The following is a 25,789-nucleotide window of genomic DNA, read 5'->3' on the forward strand; positions in this document are numbered from 1 at the left end:
ACCTTCAAAATTTTCGATTTTCTGGAAAAAATATATGTTATGCATCTATTAATTCTGAAAAATTTGATACCTTATTTATCACCATACGCAAAAAACTTTTCAAGTTATCGTAAAATGCATAAACTTTCCCCATAGAGATTTATGTTAACAGCAGCTGTTGAGGCCTCTTTTTCTCAGGTGCCGGTTTTCTCGTTTTGCGCGCATGATATCTCAGAAAGTTTCTTATATATTTCCATGAAACTTTTTATGCATGTTTGTCTAGTTCATATTTATGATCTGAACCTAAATTTTAACTAAAAATGAAAGTTAATATTTTAAAAAATATTTTTGCCCAAAATTGTAGAAATTTTCAATATTAACTTATAAAATTTCAAAAAAATAACTTTTAAAAAAGTAACTAAGCTTAGGTTCAGGTCATAAATATAAACCAGATGAACATACATTAAAAGATTTACAGAAATATGTAAAACTTTTTGAGATATCATGCACGCAAAACGAAAAAAACCGGCACCTGAGAAAAAGATGCTTAAAGAGCTGCTGTTAACATAAATCTCTACGGGGAGAGGTTACGCATTTTTAGGATAACTCAGTTTTTTGTGTATAGTAATAAATAAGGTATCAAATTGTTCAGAATTAAAATATGCATAACATATTTTTTCCAAAAAGTCAAATTTTGAAGGTTAAAGGTCCTTAGACCCCTTAAAGAATGTTTGTACCCCTTGATTAAAGCTAGAGATGCACCAAATACGGTGAACTCTCGATCATTGTTCAAAAATATCCGATATTTTGATGTGTCCAATATTTTCAATTAGCATAAATTGAAGTCTTCAAAATAGTAAATGCATCCTCAAATCATTCTTTATTTTCTTATACAGTGAAGCACAGTTTATAAGTTTCTCTTTTTTGCATTTTTAATCAATTATACGTTTTAAAAATTGGTCCCTGTAAAGTCTAATACACATTAACCTATACCTATTATTATAAGTTTTTTCGTTTGTACGCTTTTTTCATACAGTCCCTTCAAAAAACGTAGAACCTTCACTGTAATTGCAGTATGTAGACTTAGAATGTTTCTTTCATTATTTTTATCTAATATTACATTTTTAATCAATTTTTAATGGAGGTCATTTAGCATTAGCTGTTTTACCTCATTTTTCTTCTGTCAGTTACTTTTATAGTTATATGATTCAGAGATGAATAATATGCATTACTCGGGGTGCGCAGTCATACAACATTTAATTTTTTCTGAACAATTTGAAATTGTTACACTACTTTTTAATACCCTAGTTGAAAAAAATAAAATATCATGAGTTATATTTACGAACCCTGCCTCTCCATAACTCGGTAGTCCCAAGGGACCGGATAAAAACCTTCAAGTAATCGGTAGTTCGAGTAATTCTTTTCCTAGCATTCTCGAATGAGGTTTTCTTTGTTTCTCAATAGTGCATGATACAGAGACAATAACACGCATAGTTTGAATAAAATTAAATACTAAGAATAAATTTTATTAAGGTACTAAAAAAAAACTTTTTTTTTAGACTTACTGTTTTTAAAAAAAGGCAATCTTAAAACCTCAATTAGCTTAAGATAAATAAATACCTTTGTGCTGAACAGTAAAGTAAGAAAAAATGTCAAAAGAACAAATTGCAGGTTACAGCAGACAAGTGTTTTGGCGTTTCAGGGAACGCCTTTTTCAATGCAAAAAGTAATGAGCTTATGAATGAAAAGACATCCAGATGTCTTTTCATCCTTAAGCTCATTACTTTTTGCATTGAAAAAGGCGTTCCCTGTAACGCCGAAACAAGTGTCTGCTGTAATTTGTGCTTTTTTTGACTTTGTTTTTTCTTACTTTCACTCGTTAAGCTTATTTCATAGCTGCCAACTTGTAAGGTTTAGCCTTACATTGTAAGATTTTTGGAGGTATCGTAAGTTTTTAAGATCTTAAGGCATAGTTGTAAGATAATTAGGTTTTATATCTTTGCTGCCAGCTTTTCAGCAAGGCAACAATCCCTGACCTCCACTGCCCAAGAAACCTCTCTTCTACAATAGCTAGGCTACGTACTGGACATTTCAAGGGCATGAAGTTTCTACCAAGTAATATTAAATCCTATCCCATCTGCAAGCACTGTCCCTATTCACAACTAATCCCGGACCATGTCTTTAATTGCCAGGCCATTATTCGCTCCCTCCTCCAACTTGGAGCACCACCACATGAAATCCTTTACAGTCATCGGGCTCCATCTTGTTTTTAAGACTTTTGGAGCCATTTAAACCTTTCGCACTCTGCACTTCTTTGGACACGACAACAACAAACAACATCTGTGCTATTGCTTTTCTTTATAAGTTTCCTGTTATGTTGCTTCAGAATAGAGAAACTGCAGATGAAGAGCCTAAGATAAGCTCCAAAGTGAATTTCGCTCTGTACAAATAAATGACTTGCCCGATGTTGTGCTAAAAAGGGAGAGGATGAATAAAAAATTGGTTGCTTTGAAGAAATTAGGTTGATGTCACTGGTTCATTGAAGTATGAAAGGCTCTCCTTTTGACCTTTTCTATGCTTTCCATTCTAGCCATACCTCACACCAATGCAGAGTGCGAAAGAATATTTAGTAGTGTCAGAAAGGCGAGGACAGAGCTGTGCAGTTCTGTCTGATAATAATCTAGATAACATTTTAATCATTAAGAACTTACAAAAGAAAAGAAAAATATTGTTTTGAATAAGTTATTGAAATAAAATTTTTGAATGTTGCTAAGTCAGCAACTTAAGAAAGCTTAAAGTTCCAGTGAAAGTAGTTTCAGCAAAAGCAGATGACTGCATTAATTTAAGAAAGAAAAAGTAAGATAATGCAGCAAATAATTAGTTTCTTCCAATAGAATATTTTTAAAGATTAATTTATGTATCTTACAGAAAAATATTAGACATTTTAAAAGTGCACACTTGCATGCTAAAATTTTTAAATGCACAGGCCTGCCTTTTTGAAACTATCTGCCTGCTTGTTGTAATCCTATGTTTCTCTTTTATGAATCCAGTTTTTTTTTTTTCGTTTTTTTTTCCTGTGCTGATTAATTACAAGTAAAGATTTGAAAATATAATGCTTTTAGTTTTTAACGGTTTTGTTGTGTGTTGGTTAAAAAAAGTGTGCAAATACACCCAGGGCATGCATTGTAAGATTTTTAAAGTTGACATGTTGGCAGATATGTTATTTATATATTTTACGACATAAATGTTTCCATTTAATATAGTAAATATATCTAATTTCAATATAATTACAGATTTAAAATACAGTGAAATACGAAAACTCTTTACATGAAAAATCGGTTTTAGGTCAAGTAATATAGTGGTCTGGACAGTATTATGTAGAATTTAATAAATTTTTTAATGTGAAATTCAATATGAAAAATTATTTGTCCCTTAATCATAATGTTAAACATTTCCCACTGTAAATAAAATATATAAATTCATGTAGTAAAAGGCTAATTTGTTTTATGTTCATCTGCCATTCTGCATAAAGAGAATTTCTTTTCTAATGTAAATATGATTTGATAACTGATAATCATTATAGCATGTTATAAATTTTAAAAATCTTGCTTTTACAACTGATAACCATTGTAACATGTTATGTCATAAATTTAAAAGAAAAAAAATTCATTTACTTTACATACAAACACTAAGTCAAGTTGCTTAAAATAAAATTTTATTCTAATGTTTTTTTTTCTGTCTTTGTCTCTTCTATATCTATCAAAAAATTTTATCAATAAATTTAGCTATTAAAATCAAACATTGCCATATATTTCTTTGATCATTATTAAGTGTATTGAATTAGTGAAACTTTGATTGCTATAATATTTATTGGGGTTTTTCTAAAATTTTTAATATTTCATATGGTATAACTATGGTAGTGCTATAAAATTGACAATATCAAGGTGCTTTACTTTTTAAAAAAGTGTTTTATATTGTAAAAATTATAGCTATAATAGGCTCAATATATTTATTACCTCATGATTTTTTTATGGTTATTCTTATTTGTACTAGTGTAGTTTAAGAAAATTTGAAATGCAGCAAAATTTTAATTCAAAATTAAAGTATTTCTTATTACATGTAAACTACTTGGAGTCTGCTAAAATTAGTAAGTGATCAAAATGATCATGGAAAGTCATGATTTTCAGCAAAAAAGGCTCAAAAATTATGGAAACTGACAACTGGTCATGGGTTTTGAGCTCGTGAACATGAATAGTTATTAAAATTCTACAGATAAAATACTAAACTTACGCATTTTAGCCGTTTCTTGGGCGGCTAGTCCTGCTCTTGCGGCAGTCCAGAGTTTTCACAAATTTTGAAATCGAAATGCATCCGCTTCTAAGATGCTCGTTAGTTTTTCTTTACTATGTGGCTCTATCTTTTGGACGTTTATTATGTGTTCAAGATTATTTTTTAACACCCCCCCCCCCTTTTACTAAATGTAGTTGAGGATTGAGGACGAGTTGTAATTTTGTTGCTCTCATTCGATTGCAAAACTTTATTTCCAAGAATTATAATTTTCATACATTTTAGCAAAAAAGATACTTAAAATTTGGCATTTTTCTATGTTTATCAGCTTAGTAAACAACTTGATAATAAAGCAATTTGAACTAATGAATCCATTCAGCTTACTTAAAAATGGGAAAAGTACTTTAAATATTCAATATTTCAAAAAAAAAAAAAAATGTTATAACGTTTAGATAAGGTTTGATTTTGTTTTACCTTTCACTAAAAAATAAGGTTTCCATCATTTACATTTTTAGTGTAAAATAATATGTTGAACAATTACTTTTCTTATACTATAATATACAGTAGGCTCTTGTTTCACGCGGAGGTTACGTTCCACGGAAATGCCGCGTAAAACAAAACTGCATAAATCGAGACTTAATAATGGTGCTAACATAGGGGTTTGGTAGAGGAGGAAAAAATCCATTCTAGTGATAAATATATATATAATTTTAATGTATACTTATTTCAATACATAGGCTCAACGTGAATAAAGAAAACATGAATTAACTTAATGCTTATTAAAAAAAGCTGTTTGTTATTCTTTTGGCTTACAATTAAAAAAAAATCTGTAGTTCGATGTGGGGCATTAACGCTTCCATGATCATTCGCTTAATCTACATGACAGGATCTTGCTTCACTAATAAATCGGATCATTTGTCCTTGTCCAGGAATTGTTCAAAAATTTCAGTGAAAGCTTTTGGTTATGTCATTAGATTTCTCATTGGTTTTGTTCTCCGATTGTCACTTCTAAAAGTTCTTCCTGTGAATTCTAAATTGTGCGAGTTTAATAACTTTACTTCTGGAAAGTGCTCTGGAACCAATCGCAAAAGATGTCCCTAGTTGCCAAAGCTCGCTAGTTAGCACATCAAAATGCTGTTTATTACTTGTCATCTAAAATCTCAGAAGTTGGGATTTTGAAAGAGGGAAATTTTATCTGTTTGCAGTGCCGCACATCCGCGTAAAGTTAAAGGCGTCGAATCTCAAATCGCCTAAAATAAACCCGCGTATTATTTGTCAAGGTGTACGAGAAATACTGCAAATTTTTATTTTGTTCTGAACAACTAATTTTGGAGAAAAAACCAATATTGGAAGAGTTTGAAAACCTGTTACACACTGAGAACTTGGGATCTATGTAGTTTTGGAGTTAAGATTGTATAATGCAGTATTGTTAAATTTACGGCCACACATTCTAAAAATGCTAAATTAATTTATAAAAATAAAATTAACCAATCATTTTGTTATGATTTAAAACGGTGATTTTTTTTTTAAATCACAGGATTTTAATTGATTTAAATCAACGAACCCTGTTTTACGTCTCTTTATTTCCGGTATGGAGACCGAGAACAATGTTATCTTGTGACAAATGCATTGCTATGGTGATGGATCCAAACCAGGGATGCCCACCTGGGGGTTCATGGCGCCATTAACATTTTAAGGGTAGTTGTTTTGAGGGGTATTTTTCTTATTCGGGTGGGGAGTCTTTGCAATGTTTAGGTTAGCAGGCATCCCTGATCCAAACAATTCAAATCAATTTGTTAATTGAGGCGTTGAGAAACAAAGGGATGTAAGAGGCGAAATTAAAAATTTGGAGATATCCAGTACACATGGTAGGTTAATCTCTCCTCTGTCTTGGGACCAGAGATAGTACTAATAGCCCTGGTCGTTGCTGCTATACAGGATGATTTAGAAGAAAAAAATCAGTGAAAGCCTACCAAGGATGTTATCTTTAAACGCATTTTACTTGAAAATGTCCACTTCACTACCTCAATTGTTAATTTCAAAATTTAAATTTAGAAATTAACCAGTTTTCTTTGCTAATCATTTCTTAATACCTTCGATAGATGAGGGAAGCCTCTACCAAAGTTTACTTTTCCTCTTTCTCTCGATTTGGGTTCATTTTTGCCCTATTAAAAGCTAGAAAGAAACGGACATTTAGTAGCAATTAGTCTGGTATAAATTCCAGTCGGTGAGAGCCATTTCTGGCAATGAGTAGCAAAGAGATGAACGTGGAATTCTTAAAGTTTCGAATAAAGCAAATTTTTAGTTCAGTATCTAGGTAAGCTTTCATTGTATTTTTTCTAAATCATGCTGCATAGCAGCACCAACCAGGGCTACTAGTACGATCTCTTGCCCTGAAATAGAAGAGAGGTTCTCCTAGAATTTAAATTGAGAATTTGCTTCTTGCTGTTTCCTTCGTAAAAACGAAATACACTCTATCTCAACTAGTGATTGCAAAAGATATCATTCAGGGTTCGTATGCTCCTTACAAACCCCTGCTTTTTGAGAGAGAAAAGGGCCTCTGAAACTCCTGAATTTTGCTATTATCTCTTTACAAACTCCTTATTTTTTATTCTACGTGGCCTTGGATTTTCTTCTATCGTCAATCTGAGTGACTACATTATACTGAATTTTACCGGAATTTCAATTTTTTTCGTCTGTTAATACCGGAAATCGGATTTTTTTTCACTGGGCTATTTTCTTCCCTATATCCATTTTTTCCCCTTGCTCTAAATTTCTGACGATTATGTCGATAATTATTAATATACATCTTGCGGACTTTACATTTTAAACAAGAAGTTCCGTCTAGAACTAGACGAGCCTACTTTCCCGTATACCCATACTACTTTCTAGTACCTGATCAATATTCTCAAAAATAGCTAAAATCGCAAATTTTTTCAAACATATTTTTTTTAATATTTTAAGCTGATTTCTAGGAATAAAATATTCCTTACTTTTCTTCAAAAAAACGAACAAATAAAATAGCAGCACCTTTTAAACAAAGCAGCTAATACACTTCTTTCCATTAAAAAAATTTTTTAACAGCTTTCAAAACGAAAAAATAATAGTAATAAGTTCATTAAAATAAATACATCATTAAAAAAAAATCGTTTCTTTTTCCCCTGTTGCCAAATATAATTTTTTAAACGAATTATTGCACTTACCAAAATAAAAAAAAAAAACAATAAAATGTCAACTTAAAGAAATAATTTTCATTGTCAAAAAAAAATCGTCTGCGCATATTTTTCGAGTTTATTCACCGAAAACTAAATACCTAAATTAAAACTTTAGCGTGAAAATAAAAACAAATCATTTCAACAATAATTATTTCACAGTTAAAACCACAGCGTCGGAGTCAATCTCATTTTGGGATAAAAGAGTCGGAGTCGAATATCCTAGAATCGGAGTCAGTCATTTGTCCTCCGTGTATAAATGTTTGCCAAAACTACGAAGTCGGAGTCGGAGTCCGATTAATTGTCTGGAACAGGAGTCGGTGTCAGGTGCCCCTAAATTCTCGGAGTTGGGAGTAGGTCGTCAAGAGCTATTTCCAACAAAGTTTGTTTGAAGTAAATCCGCCTTTAAGTTCGGAATCTATATTGACTTTCAGTTTCCCCTTAGGCGCTAATGTTAAGAGATTTGAACTGTTCAAAATTGAACGAAAACTTGTTCAAATCAAAAAGATATTTTCGATACATGTTTTTTATCAAAAGTTTTTCCCTACAAAGTTTGTTTGAAGCCACTTCGCTTCTAAGTTCAAGATTTATTTTTGATTTGAATTTCCCCGTAGGCGCTAATGTTAAGTTTTTTTGAACTGTTCAAAATTGAACGAAAAATTGTTCAAATCAAAAAATGAATTATGGGAATAAGATGTCCTCGCCGAGATCTTTCTAACAAAAAAAATTTGTTCGAATCGGACTATTCATTCAAAAGTTATTAGGGGGGGGGACAGACAGACATTTTTCCCCATCTCAATACCCTACTTTCCAATTTTTAATTTTTCAATATTTATCTAACTATTTTATTTTTGACTTTTTTTTTTGTTTTTCGGGATATTTTTAAGATGTATTAAGCCTTCTTTCATGCTTTTTTCTTCTTTCTCTGATTTTTGCTGGGAAAGTAGGCTAAAGATGAATCTATAAACAAGAAACTAGTCCTTAATGAATTCCTGCAAAACTCCTTACTTTAAATTTTCAAAGTTGAGTTTGAACCCTGTCATTGTCTAACTTCAAGTTTCCTGAAATTGGCATTTTCCTCCTTTCCAGGACCAGGCTGGCCGCCGACATCGGCAAGGCCGGCGCCGAGCGCGAGTTCTCCGGCCTGGGCAACTGCCTGGGCAAGATCTTCAAGTCGGACGGCCTGGCCGGCCTCTACCGGGGCTTCAACGTCTCCGTCCAGGGCATCATCATCTACCGGGCCGCCTACTTCGGCTTCTTCGACACCGCCAAGGGCATGCTGCCCGACCCCAAGAACACGCCCATAGTCATCTCGTGGGCCATCGCCCAGACCGTGACCACGGTCGCCGGAATCATCTCCTACCCCTTCGACACCGTCCGTAGGAGAATGATGATGCAGAGCGGGCGGGCCAAGGCCGACCTCATGTACAAGGGCACCATCGACTGCTGGTCCAAGATCGCCAAGACCGAGGGCGGCGCTGCCTTCTTCAAGGGCGCCTTCTCCAACGTGCTGCGGGGGACGGGCGGCGCCTTCGTGCTCGTCCTCTACGACGAGATCAAGAACTTTATCTTCTGAGAAGAGTGTCGTAGCGTGTGTTTTCATGGAGGTTTAACTTATATATCGTTGTTATTCCATCGACTGCATTCCTGCCACGGGGGACCAATTTTTTTTTTTTTCCATTGCTTTTGAATAAACGAGATATTTTTCCGTATTCTGTGTCATTTTTTGATGGATTGATCATGCGTAGATGGTTGTGTTTGTTCGTGGCCTCACTTAATACTTATGGGCTGTGGCAATCGCTGAAACCCCATGGCAATAAAGAGGGCGCTACAGGGCACCCATTTTTCCATTACTTTGCTATTGATTAGTGGATGTAGGGGTACCCTGTGGTGCCTCTTGTGGTCAGAATGGGCGACGTCCAATCGAAAGTTAACTTTGAACCATGGACATTGATGGATGCACGAGCTGCATCGATTTAATGCAGAAAATTCGAATTGTCAAGGCCCATTAAGCGCCATCGAATGGGGCCTTGGTTTGTTCCAATGCCTCCTACATACTAAATGCCTAGCACATATGCCTCAAAAAGTGATCCTCCGCCGGTACACTTTCAACGCTACCTGGTGGCAATACAAGGATGGAGTTGGATCAAAATAATTCAAATCGCATTTTTATTGGTTAATTTCAAATTTAAAAGTTAACCAATTGTTTTCTCCGCTTTTAATTTCTAATACCTCTACCTTTGGATGGCAGTAGCAAGAGTCCTGAAATTTGCTTATTGGGATAATTTTGCTCTAAGTTAAAGGTGAGAAAGCGACAGGCATTTAGTATTTCAAAGGTGTTGGTTTGTTCTGGGCAGAAAACCAATGCCATTCATTAGCAGTGACATCTGACTTTTACCAATTGATATATAATGAGCAGAGTTCACAGAAGAAAGGCCTTTGTGAAAAGCTTTTGTTTAAAAATTAAAATGGTTGGTTAAAAAAAAATTGATAAATGTTAAACCACGGAGGATAAAACATGACATGAATGCCTGTAACGTAAGTTCTGATATACCGTTCATACCATAAAGAGGCTACCGGATAAAAAGTCTGCAACAACGACTTTTACAGCAAAACAACACCCATTGTTATCTGGTATGACTGGAAGCTTTGAAACTAACGTGGATCTACATTAGTTTCTTTAAGGGGCATGACTTAAACTTTGTACCAGTCTTTTTCCCAGATCGGACATTTACAAGAAAATAAAACCATTCCAGGAAAATATCAGCAACATTCTACTATAGACGTAACCAGTGACTAATTTAACTTCTTTTGGGGGGTTATTTCGCCTATCGCAGAGCAACATTGCGACATAAATTAACCACTTTTCATAAGTCCATCACTCTCTGGTTATGCTATTTGTATGTGAAAAGCAGTTATGACGTCAATCCGCGGATTTTTGTCTGGAATAGGCATAGGTGCTTGTGCACCAAAAAAGTAAGCGGGGAGGGTTCCTTGAAGCCGTTTTTTTAATACACCAATTTTTGGCTTCATTACTGATTACATTATTTTTTTAAAATGGGATAAGACATCAACAAGCAACGATAAAATTGAAAATTTTAAACCCCGACTGAGTCGCAACTGCAGAATCAAGAGGGAAAATTAAAAATCCTTTTAAAAAGCTTGTATTATTAAAAATCATCAATTATTTTATTAAATAGATACTGGCAATAGATAAAAATTTTAAATCATGGCGTTTTTTCCCTTGTCGACCAACAATGAATTCGGTTATGAATCGCGTGAATAAAGGCTTAGCCGTTTTTAAAATCTGATTTAAAAAAACGTTATAATTAGAATTCTATGAATCATGGAAGTTCCAAACACATTCTATCAGACGCGGAGAAAAAAATCTCTTGATTTCGGTATTAAATTTTAAAATTTTTAACTGTTTTGTAGGTTTTTAATTAATGTCATCCAAAGATGCAACCTAGCTAAGAACAGTCTCGATAATTCTCCTTTCGAACTTTTTTTTTCTTTCAAAATCGGCTCGTCCGTTTAGGCGCTATAGTGCCACACACAAACACGTCAGACTTATAACTCCCTTCCTTTGTGTGTCGGGGGTTGAATAACGGGACTGGTGGCTGCGGTATACTCAGGGGTGATTGTGTTCCGGTATTTTACCGGATTTCCGGTATTTTCATCTTGAATTCCGATATCTTCATCTTCGAATATACCGGAACTTCTATATTTTCAGAAAAACCCACTTTTGTAAAATTTAGGGCGATTAATGAAATGCCAAAAGTCCAAATTGAAGATGTTTTGTTTGGTATAAAGCTTAAGCTACGGTCATGGTTTGTAAACTCTATGGTAATTATCGAAGAACAGCTGGGGTGGGGGATTGAATGAAGGCTAGATAAGAAGAATCCTTGAAAAATTTTAAGAAATGAGAAAAATTAAAAGAATTTAATTCCCACCATGCACATGGACGTATTAAGTCCAATTAAAACTTCGAGTTTTAGCCCCAACAAATAATTATGTATATAAATTATTTATATACATAATATAATGTGCACATACACGTAATGTATATATACAACACTCAACACTTTTCAAAACACTTTTTCTTCTTGAGGAAAAAAAAAGTTCAGGTATTTTTTCATGGAGTCACAATCACCCCTGGGTATACTTCCTCCTTTCAGTTCTGTCTATTTTGAATTTTTAGTTTTTATTTTCGTAAAATATATCGGTTCCCCCTGTTAAAAAAACTTATTTTTTATTTAACCTTAACTCTGAAAAGTGAGGGGGCGAGGCCCCTTTACCCGTAAGAGCTACATAACCGGAAAAGGGCTCTCGTTTTCTGATAATAAATATACTTTAAAAAGTGTGAAGAATTCAGTTTCCCTAAAGTGGTAGATACTAAAGATGAGTTCGGGCTCATTTTCGAGAGCTCGAGCCCGAAAACTTGTAACAGAGTCCGGGTAATATCGTCTCGGACCAAAATCCGAGCCCGAGAAAATCTCGTCTCGAAAACCTTCTACAGTTTGACATGATTTCATGAAACGTTAGTCTCAGCTGTTTCACAACAACTAAATATGGGTACTTATATTTCAAATGCTATCGGTTCAAAATGTTTTTTTTATTCATTTTTAATCTGTGTTAAAAGGAAAAATGTTACGTTAAATCTTCTGCATTAACAGAAGTTTCTAGATTTTCTCAAAATGCTCCATTTCAAATGCATTACTGTAAAACATATTGTAATAGTAATCGCAAAAAAAACATATAAATGAGCGTTAATTAATTTTCTGTTTTTTTTTTTTTTTTTTTTTTCTCACAGCATGACAACGTTTATTTGCTTTGAATTTGTTTGGAGATTGACGATTGAATATCTTAGCTTGTGTCTGAGCCCGAAACCTATTTCTGGTTCTAGAGCCCGAGCCCGTCTCATCTCTAATGGATACTGGATTCTCCAGTCAACTCGATAACTCGAAGTCTCAAGAGACTGGCTAAAACGTTCGAATTATTGTTCGAGTAATGAGAACTTTCCACAACAGTCGCAAGAGTTTGGGACTCGATGAAAACTTCGAGATAAAGGAATATTCGAATTATCGAGATTCCACTGTATATCTACAAAGAGATGGAAAATATTCAATGGTTCAATGAAAAGTTTTGGAATAGCTTTTAAAAATGAGTTATGAAATGAAGTCATAAGCTATTTTTAACCCCCGACACACAAAGGAAGGGGGTTATAAGTTTGACGTGTTCTGTGGCACTCTAGCGCCTAAACGGATGGATCGATTTTGAAAAAAAAAATAATTTGAAAGGTGAGTTGATCGAGAGTGTTCTTAGCTAGGTTGCATCTTTGGATGACATTAATTAACGAAGATATTAGTTAAAAGCCTCTAAAAGGTTTTTCGCGATTTTTGCAGTGAAAACATAGTTAAATTTTATTTTAATTTAATACCAAAATAAAGAGAATTTTTTTCTGCGTCTGATAGAATGTGTTTGGAACTTCCATGATTCATAGAATTCGAACTATAACGTTTTTTTAAAAAGCAGATTTTATTAACGGCTAAGCCTTTATTCATGCTGTTGATAACCTAATTCATTGTTGGCCGACAAGGGAGTAAAAGTCAGTGATTTAAAATTTTTATTTGTTGCCAGTTTCTATTTAATAACAAATAGAATACTTGATATATTTAATAATTATAATATTTTTAATAATACAGTAGAAGACCGTTATAACGCACACCTTGGGACCAGAGCTTATGTGTTATACAGGTTTCTGCGTTACATAGATCATTTCACAAATTTTGAAACTAACATTCCGAATATATCTATATATTAGCACTTCAGAATGAGTTTTATCTGCAATGAGTATTAAAGCCCCCATATTACAATTAGTCATCTTACTAATATTATATATGCGAAAGTTTGTCTGTATGGATGTATGGATGTTTGTTACTCTTTCACGCAAAAACTACTGAACGGATTTTGATGAAACTTTACAATAATATAGCTTATGCATCAGAATAACACATAGGGTAGTTTTCGTCCCGTTATGGGGGGCAAAACCGCCTTAGGGGGGCAATAAAACACAATTTTTGTATAAATTCTCTAATATTGGGATGAAAAAATACTTGCACATATTTACATTATATGTCCATCGAAAGCTCTGATTTTTCTGCTGAAGATGGCACCTGTTCGAAATTTCTAAGTAGAATAAAAAACGAGTTATGAGCTTTTTAGATCCATGTTCGAAGGCTTTCCTCAACTCAATACAATATTTAGTGTATCATCTCAACTCCCTATCGATAGCGACAATTGTTGTATTGTTGACTTTCTTTTCTTTTCGTGATTGTTCAAGGCTTTTCTCAAGTCAAATCTTGAAGTAAGATTTTTGCACAAGATTGGCAAATAATACATGATTTGGCTAATGATTTTCCATTTAAACGGAACTTTAATGTAATTAATGGTTTTTATTATTATTTATGCTGATTGAACACTTACTCATTATCCAAACAACCAGCAGATCGCCAAAATTTTTGCAGAAAGATTTCCGTAGCTGATGCATTTGGCAGTTTTTTCAACGTTGCTGTTTTTGAAGCCGAAGACTACGTCATAATGTTTCTCAGCTTTCACCATGTAAACAAAATATCGCCAATCAAAGAATTTTCAAAAGACTTTTTTTACTGTGTTAAATAATCCAGCAACTAAATTAGGCAAATCCATAAACAGCACAAAAACTTCCATTAATTTTCCTTTTTGCACAATTTCAAAAAATCACCAAATTGTATTACTTATTTTGGTAACATTTCGGATGAAACTGTTTAGCGCCATTTTATGGTGACCAAAAATATCTCAGCATCTGGCGACGATATCTCTGTAACGAAAATTAATATCATATCGTTTTACAAAGTAAGGAAAGAATGGGGGAGCATCATCGAAGGTACCCCGAAACGACTTTCGCAAATTCGGTAAAATCGCACCAAGAGCCACAATGATTGAAATTTCCCGAAATAACTAAAGCAAGTATAAGGGGATTACGAGAGCAGCTACTTTTTTTTAATCACTTCGTACTTCATTAGCCATACAGAGAAGGTTTTAGACTCCATGTTAAAAAAAAAGTATCAACAGATTAATCTTTTTAAATATGAGAAGATTATTTTCATGTTTTTTAAATTTGTATATGCTTAAATATAGTGCTTTCGTTTCTAAATCAATACTACTTTGTTCTTTATACTTATTGCTATTTTAGTTTTATGGGTAAGGAAGAAACTCGATTTTTAATCACGTCAAAAAGATGTGTTTTAAATTCTTTCACTTAAAACAGAAAACAAAAGCAAGTAACGATTTTTTCTAATAATTATTACTGACCCAGGCAACGCCGGGTATTTTTGCTAGTTCACAAATAAATATGTTTCACAATCAAAAGAAAGTGACTTGCACTTCTGCTAGCTTCATGATTTGCATAACAGCTGCATTTTCAAGAGCCATCTGGTATTTTCTGTTTATTATGATTACTAATTTTAAATTCAAAAGTTTTGAACTAAGATGGAAAGATAAAAAACTTACAAAATTTAATTTGCCTAACAATTTTTATGTTAGCAAAGCAAAACAGGGGGATTTTTTAAGTTTCAAAACCTATTGTTGACTTCTGAAAAGTGGTGCGGTTTATAGAGAATTGCGTTATACAGGTCGGCGTTATAACGGTCTCCTACTGTATAAGGATTTTTAATTTTATCGTTACTTGTCAAATGTAAGATTTGGCAAAGCTGTGGCGCAAAATATTCTTATGACAGTTAGATTATTTTATTAAGTGATAAATTGGATACAAAGAAAAACCACCCTTATTTGCCGAGATTCTGCTATGTTGCTTTTGTTCATTCTACTTGTTTGTAGCATTAGAGAATTATGTTTTGTGCGTAAAATATTTTAAAAACTGACCGGAAACAAAAATAGTAATGGGGGGGGGGCAAATGAGACTTCCATCCCTAACTTTTACCGTAGGCACAAAAGCCGTATCTGCGCTTTTTGTCAAAACCGAGTTACGGTCACTAGGTGATTCTTGGTCACATATTTCACCTTAACACACCATTTATGGTCATAACGCATAGCTGCCAACATGTATGATTTAGCCGTACATTGTAAGATTTTCGGACGTTTTTTACGGTCTTATGGCAGATTTCGAGAACTGCGCACTTTTTTTATCGGATAACAGCATTCTGTAGGAACTTACAGAAAAACTATTGTTTCAAACAAGTTGTGTTGATAGACAATTTTTGAAAGCTGTAAAGTCAGCAACTCTTAAAAGTTTAAGTTCAAAGAAATGAAAGTTTATTTATTTACTTATTTTTAAATTTATTTATTTTATTTATTATTATTTTTTTTTTTTTTTTTTGCTTATAAAAGCATAGATCAAGTAAAGGTAAGGATTTGAAAATGTTATAACACTTTAAATTTTAATACTTTTCTTTATAATGGTCAAAAAAGCGCAGAAATAGCCACCGCATACATTGTAAGATTTTTTAAGTTAACATGTTGGCAGCTATGAAAAGTTGAATGGTCAATGGGAGATATTTTTTTGAAAAACTCTAAAAGTTGCATCTGACTCGAATATATGAAGGTGTGTGCAAAACTTCAAACCTCACTTTCTCCTTATGAACTCTGAAGTAGATACGACTTTACGTGACAAACACGCAACTGACGCATGCGTGTTCCAAAAATTAAAACATGCATGGAGAACGTTTTAATCTGTAGGAACTTGCAGAAAAACTATTGTTTCAAACAAGTTGTTGATAGACAATGTTTGAAAGCTGCCAAGTCAGCAACTCTTTAAAGTTTCAAGTTCAAAGACATGAAAGTTTATTTATTTATTTATTTTTAAATTTATTTTTTGCTTATAAAAGCACAGATCAAGTAAAGGTAAGGATTTGAAAATGTTATAACACTTTAAATTTTAATACTTTTCTTTATAATGGTCAAAAAAAGCGCAGAAATAGCCACCGCATACATTGTAAGATTTTTTAAATTAGCATGTTGGCAGCTATGATGTGATGGTTGTGTTCCGGTATTTTACCGAATTTCCGGTATTTTCGGACGCATTTCCGGTATTTTTATGTCCAAAAATACCGGAATTATGTGTTTTTGTTTTTGTTATGCTTTTATCTCCCTGCCTCCGCAGTTTTTTAAAATTATATAATACTCATCAAATATACCTGCAAGAGACTTAAAGATGGACACCGATCCCTTAAGATGGACAAATGTCAAGATAATTTGTATAACACCAGCTCAAAAGTAACTTTGTAACCCATTAAAAATTTAACCAAATGTACACACAATATTTTGACTCAGAACTATTTAATACATTTAATACTATGGCAAAGGTGCACTTAAGTAATAGGGGCCAAAGATTATCCATCCCCCCCCCCCCCCGTTCTCGCTTTAAAACTTTCAGGTATTTTTTGATGAACTCACAATCACCCCTGCAGCTATGATAACGTTCAATGGTCAATGGGAGATATTTTTTGGAAAAACTCTAAAAGTTGCATCTGACTCGAATATATGAAGGTGTGCAAAACTTTAAACCTTATTTATCCTTATGAACTCTGCCGTAGATACGACTTAACGTGGCAAACACGCCACTGACGCATGCGTGTTCCAAAAAATTAAAACATGTATGGAAGAGAATTTTCCTAAGTTGAATGTTAAGTCCTTCCGAAAGTATTTCATGTAGAGTTTTCATTTTATCTTGTCTCAGCCTCTTGGGCGTGCCATTTCCTAATTTTCCCGGCACTAGATATTCTTATCAGTATTATGTAACCCTGCAAAATCCGGAGGACGACGCGGAAATGCGATATCTCTGAATGAACTTTAAGACTGGTAGCACTGGGAGATAGACTCTTTCAGAAAAAAAAAAATACTTTAAAATTTTCGGAAACGACCCAGGGCCGCAGAGAGCCAAGGCCCTTTGTCATCGAGCCTCTCCCAGTAGCGGATTTTAGGGGGGGCACGTGCCCCCCCCCCAAAAGGATTAATTAATTTCATTATTTTATTTATTACTTTTTAACTGACCTTTCCTTTGTACTTTTTTTACGTAGCTAATTAAAAAGAACACAGAACACACACACACAGCATATTTTGAATAAAAGCATTTTTGTTTGTCAAAGAAGTATTACTGGAGTCAGAGGCCCAGAGTTGCAGAATACATTTAACTCATTGGCTTCAAATTCAAGAGACCGCATTATCGCGATTCGTCCATTAATTCTTCTTTGATGGAATCAGGGGCGGACTGGGAAGGAAATTCGGCCCTGGAAACTTTCAAATCGACCGGCCCGGGGGGGGGGGGGGGTTCTACAGGGAATGCGAAAAACAAACACTCTTACGCAAGTAAACGCAGTAAATGAGGTGTGCAGTACTATTTTTGTGGTTTTAACGATTAAAATTTGTAAAATTTTATTAATTATATTATATTATAAGCCTGGTCAGAAAAAAAAATTAACTCCTTTCGTGTAATGTCCCTTTAGAATGATTAAACACGAACCGGAAAACATTTTTCAAAAAATACCAAGGTCCCCCCTCCGTTTTTTTAAACCATTTTAAAGTATACAACTTAATTTAAAACAAATAATTAAAAAGCGTTTTGAATAAAATGATTAAATAATAATCACACAGGTATCAAAGAGAATAAAATTAGTTTTTTTTTTCTTCACATTAACTAGATCAAGTTTGCCTCTGTCAAACCCTATATGTACTTTGCAAGAATTAATATCCGTGTAAATAAAAATGTTTCTCCTCTAAGGCTTATAAATTCTCCTTTGGGATTTCGACTTTCGAGTTCATGCCTTATGCTGCTTTGACATAAACGCAGTTTCGGGGACGTTCGTAACTAGGTCCTTTTTAGACAGGGGCAAGACCTAGGCTAAGTGCTCCCCCCCCCCCTACCTCACCATCAAAAATGTCTTTTGATAGGGGCCAAAACCTCAACTATGAGAAATTTTGAAATTTTAATTTCATAATATTAAATTCTTATTTACAAGGAGTGGTTTAAAATCTATTTTGGGACTTCGGCGTCCTCCTTAAATACGCTCTTGCTCCCCACTCTGGTAACAGAAAATTAGTCTTCAAGATAATGTGATGATCGGGAACTTTTATTATGAGCTGTGAGAAAGAGAGGCTGTATGTATTTTTTTTAGAACATCAGGACTAAAACACCATCGGTTTCATGCTCGAGTTTTGCTGATTGCATGTTCATTTTCTGTCAGGTTTCATGACTAAAAATGAATTTCTATCATGGATTTACATTGGCAGGGCCACCTAGAGCCAAAGCGGTTCCCATGTCAGTTTTCTGCCCCACCCCATCGTTCACGCTTATATGAAGATTATCAAAGCTTCATAATTGAACAAAAATATTTTTTTCTCTTATATCAGATTTTGAAATTATAATGGGTGTCACTTGTTAGACCACTTTTTATCCGTGAAAAGGGTCCTATGTACATTGTAAATTCACAAATTTGAACAACTCCAAAAATGATATGTATTTGAATAGTAAGAACAAGTTTCTGTTCTGCTGATCTGCCAGAGAATATTTACAGCACATATCGTCGCCTCAGATCAACAATAAGATATCTAATCGCAGGAATAACCCTAAGATATCCTACTGTTACTCTGAGACTCGTTGGCTCGAATATAAAATGACTTGGGCTTTTTAATTAGAAAAATAGATAGACTGCCCTTGTATGCCTTCAGTTCTATATCTCAATTCCTGCTTTTTATAAAAATGAGAAAAAAAGTTTTGGACTCACATTATACCATGGCATTTACATAAGAAAAACTTGTTCCGGAACTACAAGAAAGGCGGCTTTTTCAGCACAAAAAAAGTAAGTTTATTTAATTCAGTACGAAAGAAAAAGCTAAACATTGTTATAATTTTACTTGAAGGTTCATGCAATGGTTTTTTAATAATTAAGGTTTGCCTATTATTAATCAGTTTAAAATGTGTTTTCACGTGAAGAGGACAGTGATGAAATTTGAAAATTTCACTCCGCAACACGTTCTGTTCAACACTCCGCTAAAACAAAGAAGTAGTCACCGCAGAAATAAATTTAAAATATGGCTCATTGCTCTAAAAGTTCAGCTGAAAGGTAGGACTGGAGAATTTTTCGATATTTTTTGGTCCCAAGTTATCCTAGTAAAATATAACAGTTACATATTTCACTTTCTTTTCCTAAAATGTGCTTGTAGGTTTTTTTTCCTTTTTTTTTCCTAAATTAAATTTTATGCTCCCCTTGTTTAATCTATTAGATTTTGAAGAACAAAAAGTATTCAATTTATTTCAACTACTGATAGTTTCGTTTATTTTTTCTGCATCTAATTCTTTATTAGAATGAAAATTAGAGTTTTAAAGGTGCTATTTGACAAGTAAAGTCAATTGATAAAAGCAGAGGCGCCCCAAATTTATATTTTTAGGAGGGGGGAAATTCTCAATTTGCCGAATGCAAATTTTGCCGAATGATAAAATACGGGCATGCACCAATGCGTACATCTAATGAAAAGAAACATTTGGGCATTTTGAAATTACAATTTTGCAATTATGTCTCGAAATTTCTGAATCTAACAGACAAAATTTGCAGAGCAAAGACAAAACTTTTTCAGACGAAATTTGTCATAGCGATCTCTCATTGGAGTGCCCTAGGTAAAATAACATTCTTTTTGTATTATTTTATTATAGTATGCATCTAGAAAACATTTAATGATGCGCTTGATATCAAAACTCTTGTTATTAAAGTTTTTTAAAAAATACATAAATAAAAAATCGCACTTCTTCCCAGATAATTTGCATTGAATTGCGAGTATTAATATGCATCAAAAGTAGTGAAACAAAGTTCATGTTTGGGAGCTGTAATAAAATGTAAAAAATGTTTTCAATTCTAAAGACTATTTCTAAAGCTTGGTTGGTACTAAAAAGTGCATAAAATAAGTACTTTTATGGTTTCTTGATTGCAACGCTCAAAAATCGAAGTTGATCTTATTTATGTTCATTTTGAAGGAAGCAGCTATCTCTTCTCTCAAATTTTTAATTTTATTTTACAAGTAATTATTGCTTTAGAATTAACATAATCATTAAGATATTCTGATCAACTGCAATTTTTGAGTGTTGCAAACAAGAAGCCATATACTTCTTTTATTTAATACTTTTTAGTGCTAACCAAACTTTTAGAAATAGACTTTGGAATTGAAAACATTTCTTACATTTAATTTTAAATATTTTACGCTTTAAAATTTATTTGAGGTATGAATTTTTGAAATTTTTAACATATTTACTTGTATTCTATCCTTCTTTAAAAAAAAACGTGTTGCACACTAAGAAAGAATAAGTTATATTTACTATTAACCTTTTTTCAATATTGCTGATTTGTATGCTATGATCGAATTTAAAAACACTTTTGAACAAGTACAGCGAAAAAAAAAAAAAGATTTTAAAAACGCCCATAAATATGCTTGCATAAGTTCAGCCTTGAAATTATTTGTTAAATTTATTAATGATTCATTAATTCATTGTTCTTTTTTGGCAAGAATTAAACAGCGGAAGTATGATATATTTATAATTACTACTGTTTTTCATTGTTTTTGAAAACAATTAAAAGCCGGAAGCAAAACGCAGTGGTTATGACGTAGAAAGTATACTGAAAAATAGTCTTTTAATAATAATAAAAAATAGCTGATTTTTTAACACATTGATTGACGTCGATTTTTAAAGCATACTTAAAATACTGTATGGGAGGCAAAACTGTAATTAAAACTAAGTCGAAAATTTCTCATTTGAATTTAGCTCACTTTATCTCTAAGAAACCCTAACATTTTCTAAAGGAAAATCCCGCAGCCTTCAAACCTTTAAACTGAATCTGCTTTATTTTTCTCCAAGAAAGAAAAAAATTGTAATATTCAACAAATTTGCAGTTGATAATTCAAGTTGTATAAACAGTGCCTTACCCGCTCTGCAAACGTCTTTAGCATTTAACCATAGTGTTAAAAAAGATAATTGTTGTTAAATCTTTTTTTTTTTTTTTTTTTTTTTTTTGACGTATCTTTAAATTGATTTAAAACTATGTATACATGATGAGCAAAAAATATCCTGGGAATCAAATAAAAAAAGCCAAACCTCGAACTCGCAGAAAAAAGTAAAGGCTATGAACTAGAGAAGCTCCTCTTGAGAGAATGATTCTGAGGTCCAGTCTCTTCACGTCACATAAAAAAGACTTCGCCAAATTTCTCGGTATATGATGAGGGAGGGCATATAATGGCTCCGATTCCTGAAACGGGTTACGTTCAATGAAACAGTCTAACGATTGTCCCCTAGGCCAGTGGAGCTCGTCAGTTTAAAAGCTGAAAGGAAGACCGAATGTTGACAGTTTTATGATATTTAATTGTAGAAAAAGGCTATTTGAGCCATTTCCGCTGTTTTGTATTGGTGTGTGGTGTGTACTCTCCACAGCTCTGCTTATATCATATATTCCTTCTACGAGAGGGAGATTCTGAGATAAGATATAACAAGTACTGGTCATAAAATGAGTATTTTCGCAAAATAAAACATCGTTGAAAAAAGTAAAAGAGATGTTCTTCAGATGAATGGGACGGAATTGGAATAAGAGACTTTTGTATTATTCAAGTTAAAGAAGATATATGTTACGAGACGATAGGATCTCCCCACCCAATTCCCGTGTTTCTTTTTTACCTTTTCTTTCTTGTCAAGAGGAACGCCTTTGATTAGCAGTATTATTTTCTTAGCAGGAGTAGTCCCTGCAAGGAAGAGAAAGTTTAAAATGCTCGATTGTACAAATGACTATTCATGAAAAGTGACTGTGCAACTGCCCTGAAGCGAAGCACTAGGCCACAACCCACAAACAGATATTAAGGGGATATTGAATCAGAGATTTTTTTCTGATTTCCTTCATTAAAAATAGGTTTTAGTTTTATTAAAGTAATAAGCTGCGTTTATTTTGTAAAAATAAAACATGGAAGGCCAAGTAACAAAGCCACCGTGAGCTTAATCATCTTCGGGAGGAAATTACACCCCCCCCGCCCCCCTTACACAACCTTTACTCACATAGCAGTGCAGCGAAGAGAATGACAGAGGGTCAAAACACTCATTATAAAAATCAAAACTATACATCACACAAACACACACACAAGTATGTACTATTTGACCACGGATTGTATGGAATTGGCAAACATCCAGGTAAAGTGACTCCATCTGAGTGAGGGGGAAAATAAAAATTTTATGCGCGTATTTCGCTTATTTGAATGAGACTCTGCTTAATTTGGAGGCTAACATACATCTGCAAAATCTGACATCCCTGAAAACTAATAGATGCTTCCATTTCCGCGTGTAAACCGGATGTTTGCCTTTCCATACAATCCGTGGTTAGACAGTATGAAGATGTGGATAAAGGGGGATCCGGGCCACAGCCGCCGAGAGTCGAGCACTGTCAAAAATGAAACGATCAATTTTGACGATTCGGCAATCCTCGAGCACTATTTCGTTATTTTCTACGATCCCTTCGTCACCGAATCACGTGATATTTGACGAAACCAGAAATCTCAAATTTTTCACGAAATTATTTCGTCACATTGCATTGCATTCTGGGAGTTTTCGTTTCAATCTTGTACTTGCTCGTTAAATTATCTTACCTCAATTATTCTAAAGGATTCATAAAAAAGGTTAGTATTTATTGAAATTTGTATGTGCAATGTGCCTTCTTTTATGTATTGTTACAATTTTGTTTAGTGTTGTGTTTATATGTAGTTGTATTTAAAACACATTAAAATTGAAAGCGAACGGTTCGATTAGGTTTAGAATTCTGTGTGTGTTAATTTGAGTCGCCTCCACGTTAGGCTTAGCTAGCGTTGTTTTTTTTTTATTTGTAAAAGAAAATCTTGGTTCGTTGACATTTGTTTCCAAAAGCGTACTTCCTTTATTTCGTTAAAAAAATTACAAACATGACTAAAGAGTTTGTACGAATTTAAACTTACAAAAAAAAAAAAAACCCTCCACCGTAGCTTAACTAACACAGATGATAAATACAGCGCTTTTATAAAAGGCATAGAACTATGAAGCTTTTAATTTCAACGTTGAATATATATCACATGGTTATGTGTTTTCATTCTTCAAATTTTACAAAAATAATTCTGTTAAACGAAGTGTATTTTTCAGTTTAATAATTCAAATTTGTTTCATTCTGCATTTTTATTTCCTTAAACAAATACTATATACCAATCCCCCAATATGCTTACCAGATTGCCCCATGTTGTTTATATAATCTCTTTCCCTGCGGCAGATGTTTCTAGCATTTAGTGCTTATGTTCATTATTTGTGCAGCCATTTTTTTTTTACCTGCATAAAACATGAAGTAAAGTAAATATCAATTTGAGAAAATCATTTTAAGATAGAGAAAATATTAATTTCCATAAAGAACTCTATCTTTGTGCTTGATATTTCAGCAGAATATTTTCAATATTTTTTCAATATTTCCGCAAATTAAAATAAATTATTGAAGGTAGAGTTTTAATGTTTAACCTCGATTTAAAAAGAAAAGATAGTATAGCATGTTTGAAAATTGTAATAACAATAATAAGCATATTTTGTTGTTTATTTTCCCACTTCATGCACAAAATTTATTAGTTTTTTCTATGTCAATTTGTGTTACATGATTTGTCATAATTATGAATTTTTCCATTATACATAGTTTCTACAGCTAAAATAAATGCAGCATTAATTTTATTGCCATATTTGCCGCCTCAAGATATTGTCAACAAAAAGTGAGAAATCCCGGTCTACATTAAATCAGACTAAGAAGCATTTTATAGATGAACTTCCAATAAATTCAAATCTTTTAGTTGGAGTTGTGATTTTGCTGGACATAAAGTAAAATGTCTGAAAATTTAACCGAACTTCAATTGAAAAATTGAATGGATCATGAAAACATATGAAAAATAAAAAGGATAATGAAAATATATGATAAGCTTTATATATGTAACAAGCTTTGCTCACCACACTAGTCCCTATTTTCATTGTATACCTTTGAAAAAAAATCCATTGATATCAGTCAATTAGTTCTCAAGACACAAACAAACAAGAAAAAGCACTTTTTTTATTGGGTTTCCCCTATCTTTGGCAGCTTTTCTCCCTTGGCGTTTTTTTATTTACTGCGTGAAAATTGCATATTTAAAAAATCAAATATGCTTAGTTAAAAGGTGATACTCCCTTCGTCTCCGTCCCAAACTAGTAAGTAAAGTTACGTTTGAATATTTTTGTACTAGGGAGTGATTCTGATGATTTTATGATTTTGTTCGAGTATTTTTTAAAGATTTCAAGGTACTATACTATCAATTAACAACTTTGCTTGTCAAGCATTCCCTCTTAAAATCATTACCAGCTGAGTTAAAAAAATCCGAAGTACACACGCCCTTAAGCTACGCCCCATTTTGTAAGTACTCTATCTACCCCTAGTATTGCAGAAAAATCAGTTTTTTTTTCTACTAAATCCCTATCCATCAGCTAGAAGGTAATTTTATGTAATTACTAGTTAATTTATGAAATGGAGCGTGGCTTCGAGTGTTGGAGCCCTTGGTTTTTTGACTCTAATTTGGTAGTGGTTTAAGGAGGTAAAGCTCGGTAAGTAAATGTTGTTTATTGATAACATAGCACAATAAAATCTCTGCAAAAAGTGCAAATAAAATCATAATCACCAGTTTCAGTGCTACTTAATTCGTAACTACTTTATTGGAACTAATTTGGGTAGGGGGGGGGAGCACTTCAGAAAACATTCGTGAAGAAAACGGAACACGAAAATCGAAAAAAAAAAAACCGGTGTATTTTGGCTGTCGGTTAAAATAAAAAATAAATTTAAAAAAAAATCACAGATCAACAACTTTCTCACTTTTGATTTTTTTATAGCTCAAAGAAAATGAAAATTTACGACTTGATGTGCAAAAGAATTAACTCGTTTAATGGCTAAATAATGCTGATTCTCGATAAATTGAAGAAACTCTAATTCTAGAATATTATTCAGAAATTAATTTCAGAAACTAACTGAGAGTCTAAATGCCTAAATAAAAATTTTGTTCATCCGCAGTAAAAATAACTCATTCTTGCAATCTGCTTGAAAAAAAAGCTGTCAGCATCGAAATAATCATATATTTTGAAAAGTATGAAAATTAAATCAGATGCTTTTCAAAGTCACAAGCGAATCGTGGTTTTTTAACTTAAGAAAAAAAAAAAAAAAAACTCAGATTTTGAAAGAAATCGTGAAAACATGTTTTATTTCAGAAATAAA

At 33.1% G+C, this 25,789-nt stretch overlaps 1 protein-coding gene across 2 annotated transcripts in view; it reads left to right on the top strand.

The window, feature by feature from the left end:
• The window catches only part of LOC129232472 (ADP/ATP translocase 3), a 52,707-nt gene that overhangs the window by 12,772 nt on the left and 14,146 nt on the right, over positions 1-25,789 (top strand). Inside the window, exon 3 of one of the 2 annotated variants that reach the window (XM_054866617.1) lies at positions 8,568-9,190. The exons of the other annotated variant lie outside the window; for it this stretch is intronic. Within the exon in view, the coding sequence (XP_054722592.1) occupies positions 8,568-9,054 (487 nt within the window). The 3' untranslated portion in view covers positions 9,055-9,190. Of the gene's footprint in view, positions 1-8,567; positions 9,191-25,789 lie in introns of those variants that run through there. 2 annotated transcript variants of the gene reach the window in all.

This window comes from Uloborus diversus, unplaced genomic scaffold, assembly GCF_026930045.1.
Source record: "Uloborus diversus isolate 005 unplaced genomic scaffold, Udiv.v.3.1 scaffold_12, whole genome shotgun sequence".
In the NCBI taxonomy this organism is placed as follows: Eukaryota; Metazoa; Arthropoda; class Arachnida; order Araneae; family Uloboridae; genus Uloborus; species Uloborus diversus.